We start from the raw sequence: 14,367 nt of genomic DNA, 5'->3' as shown, positions 1-14,367 counted from the left end.
GCGATTTTAACTTTAACTTCTTTTCTTTATTGAAGACTCACGGGTGAGAAACTTGGGGAAAATCTCGAAAACTAAGAGAAATCATAAAATTTTCAATATGACCTTTTTTATAGGAATCATTGAGTGCTTCAACAAAAGTTATTACACAGATTTCGCTATCTGCCCTCGATTCGGAGATATTTCCGAAAAAACTCGTAGAGATAAGAGATAAGGCGACTTATCTCCATTCACCACTTCACTGCTGATTTGATGTGAAGTTCAATCTAAATTTACTACACCGGAAATTCGAAAACCACTCCTGCTCAAAGTTCAAAAAGTGTTGATGAAAATTATCCGAGTGTTGTCTAAAGATGGGCGTATCTCCTCCCATTTGCGACAAAAAAACGAAAGAGAATCGTTGGATTCGTTGAATAAATTAATACAACCGAAAACGAAATAACCGTGACACTCCCGAAAATTTACGATGAATAATAATCCGCGGGGAAATAATTGCTAGCAAAAATGTTGAAAAGAGTTATGCCCACAACTCTGAAGACACATTTCCAGGCAAATTTATGAAAACGCAAAAACGGTGGTAATGGTTCCAGTGGAGAGAGAAAAAAAAGCAGAGAGAAGAGGGAAAGGGAAAAGCAGGGAAATAGAATGAAAGAAAGCCAGAGGAAGTAAACTTTGAAAAAAAAAGAGGCATATTGAAGCGAGACATACTGAGACGAACATCCAGCAATCTCGTGGGAGGAAAGAAAAAGGATGAAAAAAAAAGTACAGAGGCCAAAAAGTGAAGCTCCGAATGGGCGGAAAAAGTACCTGAGGGTTCCTGTAAAGTCGAGTCGTTTGGAATGAGGATGGATCGAGGTGGTCGACGAGAGGGTTGTTTTTCCTTTTTTTTTTATCACGAGAGGGTTGTTGGCCAAGCATTTCTTGTCACGCACGTAATCCTAGCAACTCCTCGGTAAAAGGGATCTTCTGGCTGTGGTTCAAGTATTTTTCCAAAGCATCCATCATCTTGCTTTTATTTCCTCAGCGGTAAGCGGAAGGAGTTGATTAATTGAATGAAATTTTAATTTTAATTCCTGGTTTTCTCTTTCCTATTTTTCTGGAAGCTGAAAATTATATTGAAGAGACGTGTTACTTAATTGGAGAATTAATCTGAAGGGGATTTGAAAAGTTGGCGAGTGCTTTCAGAGGTCCTGGCGAGTCATTTCGGGGATATGTGGATCTCAGGGAGAATAAATGTTGGACGAAATGGAACAAAAGGAGACGGCAAATGGATCTGGGTTGAAAGTGTAACCACCAGCCGATTGATGATCAGGGGATTCCCACCGCCCAAGCAACACGAAAAAGCTTTTGGTTGGAAAATATTTTTGGAAATGACGGGGTTACGACATATTTTCTGAATATCAAGGAAGATGGAACCTACATTTTTTTATTCTAATTTATTGATAGTCTACATCTACCCGATCGGAGCGAAATTAAATAATTCTCTCTTAAATAAATCTTTTACTCAGGACCTCATGGAAGTTTTTCATCAATCCCTTCAATTATTATCAATCCCATTTTCCCGCGTTAAAAATTGATAAATGGATTATTTTCAAAACCGAAAAAATGGCGGTCATTTTAACTTAATGGGTAGAAAGAAAATATGAGGAAAAGGTTATCTGATGTATAAAAATATTGAATAAAATTATTTCAATCTGCCTCTTTTGAAATAAAATGAAAAAAACATCCCGGAAATCGTCTGCGCGATGCATTATTCATGGTACTTCATTTTTGCAACGGTGTCCAATAAACGGATTGAAAATGCTGAATTAATTCTTCTGAAATTTCATAGTCGCAAATAGAGAAAGGAAATTGAACAATTTTATGATTTCAACCTTCTTTATTGATGATTTTATTAGGTGACACTCAGATTTTTTTCTATGGATATCAAATTTTTCATTACGAGCACTAGATATTTCCCTAAAAATCCCCACAAATTTTGGGATGGTGTAATTTTTTATGAAATTCTTTAGAACAATATTAGAATATTAGAATAAATTGAATGAATTGACTGAAAGAATATTAGAATATTAGAATAAATTTTCGATCAAAATGTTTCCAATAAAATTTGTCTAAAGAAATTTTTGTTCTGTGTAATAAATTGTAGTAGGCAGTGAATTAATTATGCAAAATCATTGCAAAATGCCACTGAAATCGATACCCTAGAAGGCAAAAATGAATGATGAAATAAAAATACACAGATGAATAAAGTAACACCAACGATTACGGCAAGAAGCCCTTCATTTTCTGCACAGAAAAGAATAATTAGAACATAACAACTTAATTAATGGAGAAATTAAACAAAAAAGAGAAGGATACGAAGTGAAACGAATTCTCTGCCAAAATATAATGAATTTCTTCGTGTAATCGTTAGTATATATTTATACTTTTTATATATTTACTTCTGATATTTTATTGTTTTTTAGATTTTAGATTTTAGATTTTATATTTTGATGCGATCGGAATATTAAGCGAATCGTGCCCAATTCGTGAGCAGATATATATCACAAACAGATATATATCATACTCGACATGTCATCCCTGACATATGTGAAATATTCTATATATCAGATATATGTTACAGATAATTATTAGTGTATATATGTATTTTCGGTGAGAGTGCACATCGATATTTCTACGTGATTCTTGATTTCCTTCGCAAACATTTTCCCAATATATTATAACATCTCTCTTTAAGAATATTATATTCCCCGATTTAAACGCCCCACGCCCACATTCTCTTTATCCAATATTATCCGTGCCGAGATTTTTCTCGAGTAACGAGGCTGCAAAAAAAATTATAAAACGCGGAAAACTTGACTAACCCAAGAGCTTCACAAGTGCAATTGAACTTCTGCTTGAGTTGGAGAGCCTTGAGTACTCGAAATTAGAAGTAAAAAAAATAGTTTAAGCGCGGTGTCTCAGCGATTTGCAAAAGAAAAAACAAGCAAAGGGAAAAACATTGGGGAAATTATTCCGAGGTGCGGTACAGCGCGAAGAGTTTTCTTTCTCACCAGCAAGTTTGGACAATTGGGAAAACGACGAATCTGTGAATCATTCAAGTGAATAAAGTGCATTTGGATCAGTCTGGGAGTGCAGTCGAGTGACTAAACAGGAAAGGGTGCCCAAATCACTCCTGAATTTATAGGCAAACCCCACTATTTTTACCTTCGCTCTCGAATAAAAGCCCTGCAATCGTTAAAATCGACGTTTTGAATTTTTCGCGCTATTATAAAATTTTTGGAGCGTGTCTCCAAAAATGTCTATAGGTATACATTGCATATATGTATGCGACAAATTTTTCAAACTTCATCTCCGATTGGGCACTAATGTATCGATGAAAATTAATGAAATGGAATGAAATATAATGACAATTAAAAATAATTCAGTTAACGAAAATATTATTGAGAACCACCTACCGATGTTAATTAAAATTCAATTTATTCATTAAAATCCATTTTTTTTACGATAAGAAAAGAAAAATGTTATAAAATACCCCAATGACGGCTTAAACAATTTGCATCGATGTGATCGTGTTGGAAGATGTTGGAAGAAACCATAGCAACAATTATTGTATAAATATGTAAGGAAAATCTGAAAATATTTAACTCAGCGTCAATTAAATTTGATTATAATTAAAAATGGTAGCTTCGATTCTATATGTACTGTCGAAATCAGGATGCAATTACGCCAAGTTATTCGCAAGAATAATTACACTGTATGTCTTGAAAGAGCAATTAATAATTTGTTTTTTACTGTGGGCTTGGTTTATTTAAATTCAAGAGCTCGGATGCGTACATAGGGTACATAAGTGAGGTGTCGTTTTTCCTTCAACTAGCCAGTGGTAGTTACGTAAGGTTCATGGAGCTTATAACCGGAAAGAGGCTAGCGCATTATTTATGAACACTTAGTGGGTCATCTCTCCGCATTTTTGGGCATCAATGCCAAGTGTAATAAATTCACGAATGGGAGAAATTCCGGTGAACGCGGTTTTCCTCAGATTCATATTGTGTTCATACTTTAATTTTCATTTTCCAATTTACCCGTACACTGCAATTTGCTATTTTTTTTATTAATTTTTTGTTGAATTTGTTGCAGACTGCAGCTAAAGTGGAGACACATTCATGCAGGCATGCCATGAAGCCAGCCAACAGGGAAAAGAATCAGAATCAACGGTGTATTCCATGTGAGTTAATTTGAAAAAAATTGGTGAAATTTTCATAAGCCCTCGGAATGGGAAAAGTGGGAATGGAGTAGATTACTTCATGTGAAATTAAAAAAAGCTGTCCCCGCGACGAGATGTACGCATTAAATTGTAGTTTCCAATCCTCAGAGTGAAAGAAAAACAAATATTGAATTTACATTTGTTATTTTTCAATTTGAGCTTGAGGTCCACGTTTTCCTTATTTGATATTTTTTTTTATGTGAATTAAGTTGGGGATAGAAAAACGTTAAATCAACGTATCGATAAAATGAGGTGTGTCAGTGTAACGAGAGGCCGTCGGATTTTACGTCAACAAGTGGTGCATCTGGGCTTCCATTTAGTCACCAAAGTCAAGTGTAGTACTTCGCGGAAACGTACAGTCAATTAAGGAGAAGTTAATTACACCGGCGATTGTTGAACATGGGTAGTAGGAAGCGGAGAGTTGAGAATGTGCCGACAATTCGATGGAGTATAAATTCTCAGTTCATAATGTTCAACGATCAACTCCGAGGTACCTTGGACTAATTGCTGATGGAAATCCTCCATTTTTCGAGTCACTGACAACCCAAGATTGAGCACACGGCACTTCCATCTCACTGCTCATCTCCCGATATGAAAACTCTCGTGATTTATTGGGCCATTATTAGTATTAATCCCCTGAGAGAAAAATGAGTCGTTGGGATTTATCGAACTGGTGATTTTTCAATTTGCAGATGACTACAACAGAGTTGTACTCGACACCATTAATAACCAACCGGACTCGGACTACGTGAATGCGTCCTACGTCGATGTGAGTGAATAAATAATTTGTAATTAGCGAATATACCATATAGAGAGGAATTATCAGAAAAAATTCAACTGCAGCAATTGCAGGGAGAAAATAATTCAATAGCAATTACGTGTCCTTTCAGTAATTTCTGTAATTTCAGTAATCGAAATGTGGTTGGAAATTTTGAGAAGCTGTTCCTTCAATTCCTTCAACTCAATTTTAAATTCATATTCATAATAATAATTCATCAAATCACCATTAATGTAAATAATAAAAATAATATGTAAAGTTACAGAAAAAATACAGATTTATGCGTATATAATGTCTATATATTTATATGTCTTTAAATGTCTTGTCTAAGCACCAAAAAATTATATTACAAACAATTATAGGAAACTCCCTAGCTAAAGGCTCTCGGGTAATAGCCAGTCGCACCTTGTAACGAATGACGTTAAAATATAAATAAAATATAAATACATCATGGATTTATTATAAAATATTTCAATTTGCAATGAAATAAAAAAAGGGAAATTCATGATTATAAATAAAAATTGCATAATTGTTGCGTAAAGTTCTTTACAACCTAATTTCTCTCCAGAATTATAAAAACAAATTTCAAGATAATTTTTATTGAATATTGAATATTTCTCTCCGTGCATTGAATTAAATTAGGAAAATGCTAAAAAGGTAATTCTTTGTTTATAATTTATAATAAGAAAATGATGATTTACAGAGTATATTAAAGCCAAATGCCTACATCGTTACTCAGGGACCCATAGAGACGACAGTGACAGAATTCTGGCGGATGGTATGGCAAGAGCAAGCATCCTGCATAGTGATGTTAACAAAAACCTTTGATTTCATCAAGGTAATTCGAAAACAATCAGTCAACTAATTAGAATTCCTCTCAATGAATTTCCACCCTCACCCACATAAACATTCAATGAACAAACTCATAACTTATCCGACTCGTAATCCTTTTACCCTGAAGCCGAGTATTACGAACGCTAAACATTCGATTATCGATTGCCCAGCAATTGGCGAGAATCAGTGGAAAGAGTAACATACGAATGCGCATGTAGATCGAGGTGTGTCCGTTCAATGGTATACAGTTGCCGATGGTGACGACACTGATTACCCTCGTATTAATTCTGGCCTCGGACACCTTCGCCTGAGGGACCAGGATGCAACGCCCCCACCACTATTTCAACTATATATCGTCACGAAAGTCCCAAGCTAATGTGATTTTACGAGCCTAATTAGTTAAGTTTCCCCATCAGCACTGACACCCAAAGAATATTTACATGGAAATTAGAATACAAAGTCCGGGTAAAGGGGACATCTGAATATCCACTAGAAAATCGATGAATAGACCGGAGAAGCAAGCGCAGAGATGAAACTTAATTAACAAATTTACTTATCTACCAATAAAGTCACCATTGATTTAGTTTTTAAAATTTTTTTAATCTGTTTAATCTCTTTGATCTCTTGAATTTTAACTCCACCAGGTCATGTGTGTACAATACTGGCCGCCCAACAAGGATAAGGATGAGGAGTACGGGGGCATCGGTGTGTCCGTTCTCAAGGAGGAAGAATTGGCAAACTTTCACATACGAACGATAAAACTTTACAAGAAAGATGAGAGTGGTGTGAGTAGCCAATATCCAATTCCCATGGGCATTCGATAGCTAACGTTTTGGCATTGTAAAATTACTTTACCTTATTAAAATTGTCAGCAGGAAATTACGGAGGAGCGTACACTTCTCCAGTTTCATTACACTGAATGGCACTCGCACACGTGCCCATTCAGCAATGCTGTCTTGGAGTTTCGGAGGCGAGTTAGGGCAGTTGTTGGTTCAACTCTTAAGAAAGAGTCGGGTCCAATGATAGTTCACTGCAAGTGAGTTGAGTTATCATCTTCTGTTGGGTTTGACCGACTTGAGGTTTATTTATTATTAAAAATAAATACAAGTCGATCTCATAGTCAAAAGATTTATTCATTTAATTTATTTTTATTTATTCGAATGTCGAATCGCTAGATAATTTCAATTGATAATGGGTTTTAATAATCGATAATTACAAGAAATGAAAACAATGGTCAAGTCCTGTTGGTGGATTCCTCTTTGATAATCGTAATGAGTAATTTCGCAATGATAAATTGGATCCGATTTACGCGGATTACTGATAAATACCGGGCAGAGAAGTTTCGACTGGTTTCAGAATCTGGGGCCGAGTAATCTCGAAGAGTTCACTCCTTTGTGTGTTCCTTGTTGAAGCTACGACGAGACAAACTTTTAATTTTGAAGAACGGAAGTCTTTGAGTTCGGTGAACGCTCGGGTGCATTGAACGATTTCACGTCGATTTCCTACAAAGTGTACGCCATCGCATTCCCTAAATAAATTGGTGTGAAAAATTGAGAGATCGATTCGATATATTCGTTCGATTCCAAATCGAAATTAATATCTTCAATGAATTTTCACTAGCGAAAGAGGAATTGGCAAACACAACAGCTTCATTTATTAATTTATTATTTTATATTTTATTTGATTATTGATGGTTCCTTTAAAAATTCAGTGATGGCGGTGGTCGTTCAGGCGTGTACCTGGCAATCGATGCAAATCTGGAGCTTGCAGAGGAAGAAGACGCCTTCGACGTCTTCGGTTATCTGAAGAAACTGCGACAGAGCAGGCGTGGCCTCATCGACAATTTGGTGAGTATAAAACCTTCATAGGATGAGAATCGTTAAATCATCCATGAACATCGTGATCCCTATTTTCCCCGATGGCTGGGTGAACCCTTATTTTTCTCGAACCATATGAAAACCCAGCGAACCGTTAACGCGTGCCAAACGATCCATTTATCGGCGAGCCCACGATCCCATGAAATAAATGTATAAAAACAGTATATATACGAGAATTTATTTACAGGACCAATATAAATTCGTGTACGACACCCTCGAGGAGTACATTATCTGCGGTGCCTCATGGTTTCCCGTCTCGGAGCTGTCGCAACGACTGAAGCAGAAGAGCGTGAAGAATCCACTAACAAAGATGAACGAGTATCAGCGTGAGTATCAACAGATCTGCAAGCAAACACCTCGTTTTACGATCGGTGATTGCGCTGGTGGGCATCGAGCGGATAACAGGGAAAAAAATCGTGATGTCCTCGTTGTGCCACGTGAGTTTTCCCATCCAATACAGTATCAGCGTTATCAATATTTATCAAATCCAGTTGTAAACGAGTTTATCTCCAACAGCTGACAACTTTCGTCCATACTTGACGAGCTTCCAGGGTAATAGCTTCACGGATTACATAAATGCTGTATTCGTAGACGTGAGTATCAATGGGATAATCCAATAATTAGTTGGAATTGAAACCATACAGATTGTTTGGTTTAAGTTTGTCCAGTCCTTGTTACACATACTCAATTTGATTGACAGGGATACACGAAACCCCGTGAGTACATCGTTACCGAATGGCCCCTGAAACACACGTGCGGTGAATTTTGGTCACTTGTGTACGATTACGAGTGCTCAGCCGTCGTTATACTGTGTGTACCACCACCCGCATCCACTAACTTTCCAAGTTTTTGGCCCGAGGGAAGACACTCGAAGAAGTACGGCCCAGTATTCACCATAGATCACATAAGCCACAACCACTACACAAACATCAAGACTTGGGTGAGTTTTGCTTGTTGCAAGTTCAATCTGTGGAATCGATAACAATCCCCCAAAAGTTCTGCCCTCAGATAAAACAGTAATAACTGTTATTTGAACGTTGTAACAGGTATTCAGGATAAACAAGAAGATAGTATCTCTGACGGAATTGATGGCAGGAGTTAAAGCACCACCGAAGACTGTCCAGTTGTTTCAGCTGACCTGTTGGCCGATGGGACAGGCTGTACCAACATCGACGAATAGTTTAGTAGAATTGATGAACATGGTGGAGAGGTGGAGACAGCGAACTGATTATGGGCCAGTTGCCGTTGTATCGCCAGACGGTAGAAGCCGGTGTGGCGTTTACTGCGCTGCTAATGCTTGTATAGAGCAAGTTATACAGCACGGCGAAGTGGACATCTTTCAGGCTGTCAAGACTGTCAGGAGGCACAGGCCCCAGCTCGTTGAGAACATGGTAATTAACAACAACCTCGTCACTGTGTAATGAAAAAACAAGGTTAACACGTTTATATTCTGTTTTCTCTTCTTTTTTTTTATCTATTAACAGACTGAGTACAAGTACTGCTATGACCTAGTTCTTCACTACGTGCTGCATTATCTGAACAAGGATATGAATGAAAAGAAGTGAGAAAGCGAGTTGAGGGACGAGCTGTGGTTCATCGAGTTCGGGCGTGGAGCAGCTCTGCCTTTGACGCCCGAGGAGGCGCCAACCGATGGTGAGCCAATAGTTCCATGCGCCCAGGGTCGCATTGTCATTGAAACAACTCATTCGGCGCCGCCCCACTTTGCCCAGTGCTTAAAGTACCGGCATGCCATTATTGTTGATGAAGAATCACCACGTGTATCTACATCATCGCCGGGTTCTTATCCGCCGGACGTGAGTCGTGGTGCTGCATCGAAAATTTTTTATCACCGTCAACACTCGATAATGCCTCAGAGTCCAGCGACTAGACCAGAGGATCTGCGGGTAACGCCCTGGTATGGTGATGAGTCGGCAATAGATTGTGTTACACCAGGGCCCAGTGACCAGTGCTCGTATCCCTCATCATCATTTATCCGTAATGGTAGGCAAATTGTGGGAGGTACAATTGATTTGAATTCAACGAGAGGCAGTAGTGCAGATAGTGAAACGTCTATTCCTAAAGCATCTGTACCTAGAAAAGCGTACATGGATCTGAGTGATGCTATGGCACTACTTGATGAGACTTGTCCCAATCCCGATGCCAGTCCCTCACTCACGCCCAGAACACCCAGAACTCCTCTAACTCCACATCCCAGAAATAAACGGGCTCGATCAAAGAGCAGTGACAATTCCTCGAATTACAGTAGTGATCGATTGAGTGAGCGAGCGTCGGATTCGAGTAAGGAGAGGGAGAGGCGTCGTCCATTTTTGAAGAAAATTGGAATATCAAAAACAGAGGATCGACCGTTTCTTTCTAAAATAGCGCCTAGAATTGTGGGTAAGCCTTATCTAGAGAAAATTGGACCGAGCAAAGCTGTTGAAAAGCCATTCTTGGATAAAATTGGCTCTTCTAAAACTCTTGATAAATTCTCCTTTGATGCGATCAGAGATTTGCCGAGAGCTATGATGAAAAGAACTCATACAACAACTGTTGAGCCAGCACCTATTCAGAGAACTCGGATAGAGGAGTCCAAGGATTCGGTGTTGGTTGTTGAAGAAGAAACAGAGCAGCCTGATGTCAATCATGTTGGGGTGGAGAGAAAACGCAGTGGTAAAGGTCTTTTGTTGAAAATGTATTCGTTTGAGACTGAGGATTTGGATGAGGATGCACTCAATACTGAAAAAGTACGGAGAGATGGACTTCGTGGGGCATCACTCGATGATGTTTTGAATTCTGGTCCGAGCTCGTTGCCACCACTTGAGGATGTTGAGGAGCTCGCTAGTCCGAAATTCGAGACGACTTTCACTAGCTCTGCGGAGCTTGTTAAATGTCGAGTGACCACTAGCGCAGAAATTGTTTCGTCGAGTACTGGACATCTTAATTCACCGGTCAGGGGAGCAGTCAGTTGGAGTAATTCTCCAAGATGGCCACAACAGCCACCAGTATCCAGAACCTTGGAAAGAGAGTTCACCTCGAGAGCAGTACTTCAGAGTGATGGAGAGAGTATACCCAATTCTCCAGCAAGGTGGAGAGACTCCAAAGTCTCACCACAATCGCAGATACCGGTTCGGGGTATTCCAAGGAAGACGAAAAACTCTACGTTATCTGGGGATCTCGAGGCTTCACCGACTAAAACGAGAAGACAAGTGTTGGAGGAGCCGCTCAAGTCGGTGATGACTAGTCCAGAGTTTGGTATTGAGGGAATGAATACATCAACTGATGATGTGAATAGAGCAGCGAGTGAAGAACTGCTGACGTCCATCGATAGGAGACAGATTTTTCAAGAGAGTATCGAGAAATTCGGTGGCTCTGATTACATGACATCGAGAACGCGGAGGCAAGTGTCCGAAGATATTCTTGATAAGTCCGATGACAAGAACGGAGACTTTGAGAGATATAACGACCATAGACGAGGCATTTCCTCGGATAATCTTCGATATTCACGAGAGACTATTGTTGGCTCCGCACCATCGGCGTCTTCACTTGGATATCAGAGTGGTGACTCTTCATTCATCAGTCAAAGGTCTTCGAACAACAGTCAGGACATGCTACGAGGGGCATTCAAGCATCTCCACGAGAAATTTGAACTTCAGGAAGTGCCACCAGAGAGTTACGCAGCTTTTAAAATTCGATCACGAGCTAATTATCAGACAGCCGAGAGGCAGAAGTTAGTTGCCAAGGAAACAACGATTGGACCGACCATTCAAGTTGGGAAAGTCTATGATATAAAGTACAAAGATTGTGGTAGTCAAGAAGTTATGGAGAATTCACCATCCGAAAGGGATAATAGAGAGAAAGAGAGTAAGAAAGAGAATGTTTCACGAAGTGGAACTGTCAAGTCAGTCCTCCGTAAGCAAGAGAGAGTGGATCACGGTAACGATCAAGAAGTGGATTTGGCGGGGTCAGTGAGACGTCCAATGAGGCGAATATTCCACGAGCCTTCCCAAGAGACAATGGACCTACTGACAGAATTGAAGAAAGTAAAGAGCTTATTAAGAACCCCATCGGAAGAGGGGAAAGACTGGGAATTGGATTTTCTGAAGCCAGCTCGAATGCCTAAGAAAATTTCACTGACTGATAAAGAATTTTGTCTGTCAGTGGAGCGTGAGAACAGCATACGAAGGCCATCGGTCTTGAAAATTCAAGAAGGTAATGGCAAAGTGGATAGTCATGATCAAAAGGAGGTGTTGAAAAAAGAGGAAATTGGTCCAGCCTTGTTTGAGAAGAGATGTATGTCCCTGGATTACGCTGATGACGTGAAACTACCGAAACCAGAGGCGCGAACTATATCTCTAGCTTCAGCTAGAAGATTCGGAACAGAGGAGACACTCGACTCGTCGGATCCGTGTATTCTGTACGACTCCAAGAGCTGTCTCTCAGACGTATTTACAACACCCACTGATGACGGTGAAGAAAAAGTAGTCGAGATCAAGCAAGTAGCCAAAGCCACTAACAACCACTTCCAGGATGTCGACATTGCCATTCCCATTGATCAGACAAGCTCGATCAGTCCGAAGAAGAGAGTCCAGATTCAGGGGAGAACTAGTGATCTCTATGAAATCATCTCGCCAAGGTCTACTCCGTTCCGAGTTAAGAAACGACTTGGAAGAATTTCAGTCGAGGAGACAGTTAAACCTGAAAGTTTTACACTGGATAAAGTTGATTGCAGGTCCGTTGCGACCCAGAAAAGGACCAAGTGCTTCCCCTTGTAACCCACGCCGTTGGGCCTGCGATCGGCGGGGAAATCGCTCTTTCAAACCACAAACGCGGGCTCCTTGGACCATTTTTGTATTTTCCTACGGTATTATGGAAATTACCACGTTTCTTCGTTTTTGTATTTTGCTCCAATGCGGCGGGTTCTTTCTTTCGTCTTTCTCTGGCTGCTTATTAAAAATTGGCCGATTGTTTTGGAGGGAGACTTTGTTAGCTTCTGCTCGAATGCAGAAGCCATTTTTAATTGTAAAGAATCATTCTGAAAGGGATTATTCGATGTACATAAGTATGTTCGTTAGGATATTACGTTACACTGAAAGTACACTTTGTGTTTTATATATTCTATATAGCAATTGATGTTGCTTGTATGTTAGTGCGAGAAATTTATATTCTAACGAGAGAAATAATTATTCGATATCGAGCTGGCGATAACTCGGGCTTTTATTTCCAACTATTGAAATTACGCGACAAACCCACCAAATTCGATTAACTGTACTCTATTATACTTATGTAACAACTAAGACGAGCACTTTTTTATAGAGAAAGAATTTAATAACTGAGAATAACTTGAGAATGAGCAGATAATTGAGAGATCCAGATGATTTACTCACGTCATCATTCGTTTTACGAGACGCTAATAAATCAGTCCGTCTAGAATTAACAAATTAAGAAGTGTCTCGTTGGTTTCTCAACGTTCGATTCTCCGCCAATTTTTTCAAATACATCACGTTGGTATTTATAAATCGGTAATATCCAACATTGGGAAACCTTTCTTTACGAGCAGTGCCTTGTTCATGGATATATTTATTTAAAAGAAAAACAAATTATAACTAAACACGTTACTGAATTCCGGAAGCGGGCCGGATTTTCCGAAAGGGTCCATGGAGTTGCGATCTCTATTCTAAATTTTTTTCCTCTTTTCGATGCAATGGACTCTCGATATTTGCAGCATTATCCACGACTGAAGGATAACGATTCGTTAAAGTCTGTTGCTTTCTAGAGAAAGTGAGAGTTGGATGATTTTATTTTCGAAATAAAATCAGCGATGCTGAGATTCTACGGACGAAAGGATACGATAAACCAATGGAGAAATCTCTCAAGCGTCGTGAATGGAATTAAGGAAGGATTCGGCAACTTATCGAGATTCCACTGTAATAAAAAAAACCTAGAATTCAACGATATCACGGCTTTCAGAGAATTCTCGGTTTTTTACCTTTCGAGGTCTCAACTCCGACACAGATGCGTCCGCCTGCCAAGCCTTTTTCCGTTCGGAGAGGCACGTGATGATTTAAAATGCAACCTAAAACATAAATAAATGAGGAGAAATAAAGAAGCACTATCGCTGATGATTAATGATATATTTAAAAAATCTTATTATTAATAAGTTCCTCTCGTAATTCGTCTGGATGTTTAAGTAGGGGATGCGCCATTGGATAAACTTAATATACGGAAAGTAAATGGAAATGTAGATATTATAAATATTAATAGATCAATATATATGGAGAAAAGTTATATGAAACATTGTTACGGTGGCCGAATATTTGTATGTATCTTTTAAGTACGTGAATAAGTGATATATGGTAATTGTTTACGCGAACGTGCCAATTCGCTGTGACTGTTATGTTGGAGATAAGAAAAGTGCGGTGCATTATTGTGAAAATAGGGACTAGAATCTTCGCGTTGACGATACATTGTGCCAAATGAATCACAAATATGAGCTAGTTTCGTTCTATTCTGTATGTTGGAGATTATATTCACGAATATAGGTGTGATCTATCGCATAAGCAATCGGGTATGTGAAGGGATCCTTGACAACGTCCTCGGGGAATTTGGAAGCGTTCACC

General features: G+C 39.0%; 2 protein-coding genes across 2 annotated transcripts in view; both read left to right on the top strand.

The window, feature by feature from the left end:
• Nucleotides 1-4,145: 4,145 nt before the first annotated feature.
• Ptp36E (protein tyrosine phosphatase 36E) lies at nucleotides 4,146-9,339 on the top strand. The gene is made up of 11 exons (XM_011308626.1): nucleotides 4,146-4,222; nucleotides 4,954-5,030; nucleotides 5,743-5,877; nucleotides 6,518-6,658; nucleotides 6,746-6,909; nucleotides 7,585-7,720; nucleotides 7,938-8,187; nucleotides 8,267-8,343; nucleotides 8,451-8,690; nucleotides 8,797-9,141; nucleotides 9,235-9,339. Exons 1-11 carry the CDS (start codon nucleotides 4,174-4,176, stop codon nucleotides 9,313-9,315), a joined length of 1,695 nt encoding a protein of 564 aa, XP_011306928.1. The 5' UTR covers nucleotides 4,146-4,173; the 3' UTR covers nucleotides 9,316-9,339.
• The window catches only part of LOC105268797 (uncharacterized), a gene marked incomplete in the record, with an annotated part of 6,733 nt that continues 1,600 nt past the window's right edge, over nucleotides 9,235-14,367 (top strand). Inside the window, 1 exon segment of the mRNA XM_011308627.1 lies at nucleotides 9,235-14,367. Coding sequence (XP_011306929.1) covers nucleotides 9,616-12,522 — 2,907 coding nt within the window.

Source organism: Fopius arisanus, unplaced genomic scaffold (genome assembly GCF_000806365.1).
Source record: "Fopius arisanus strain USDA-PBARC FA_bdor unplaced genomic scaffold, ASM80636v1 scaffold00061, whole genome shotgun sequence".
Lineage (NCBI taxonomy): Eukaryota > Metazoa > Arthropoda > Insecta > Hymenoptera > Braconidae > Fopius > Fopius arisanus.
The sequence above is the reverse complement of the archived record's forward strand: the minus strand, read 5'-3'. Positions and strand labels throughout refer to the sequence as shown.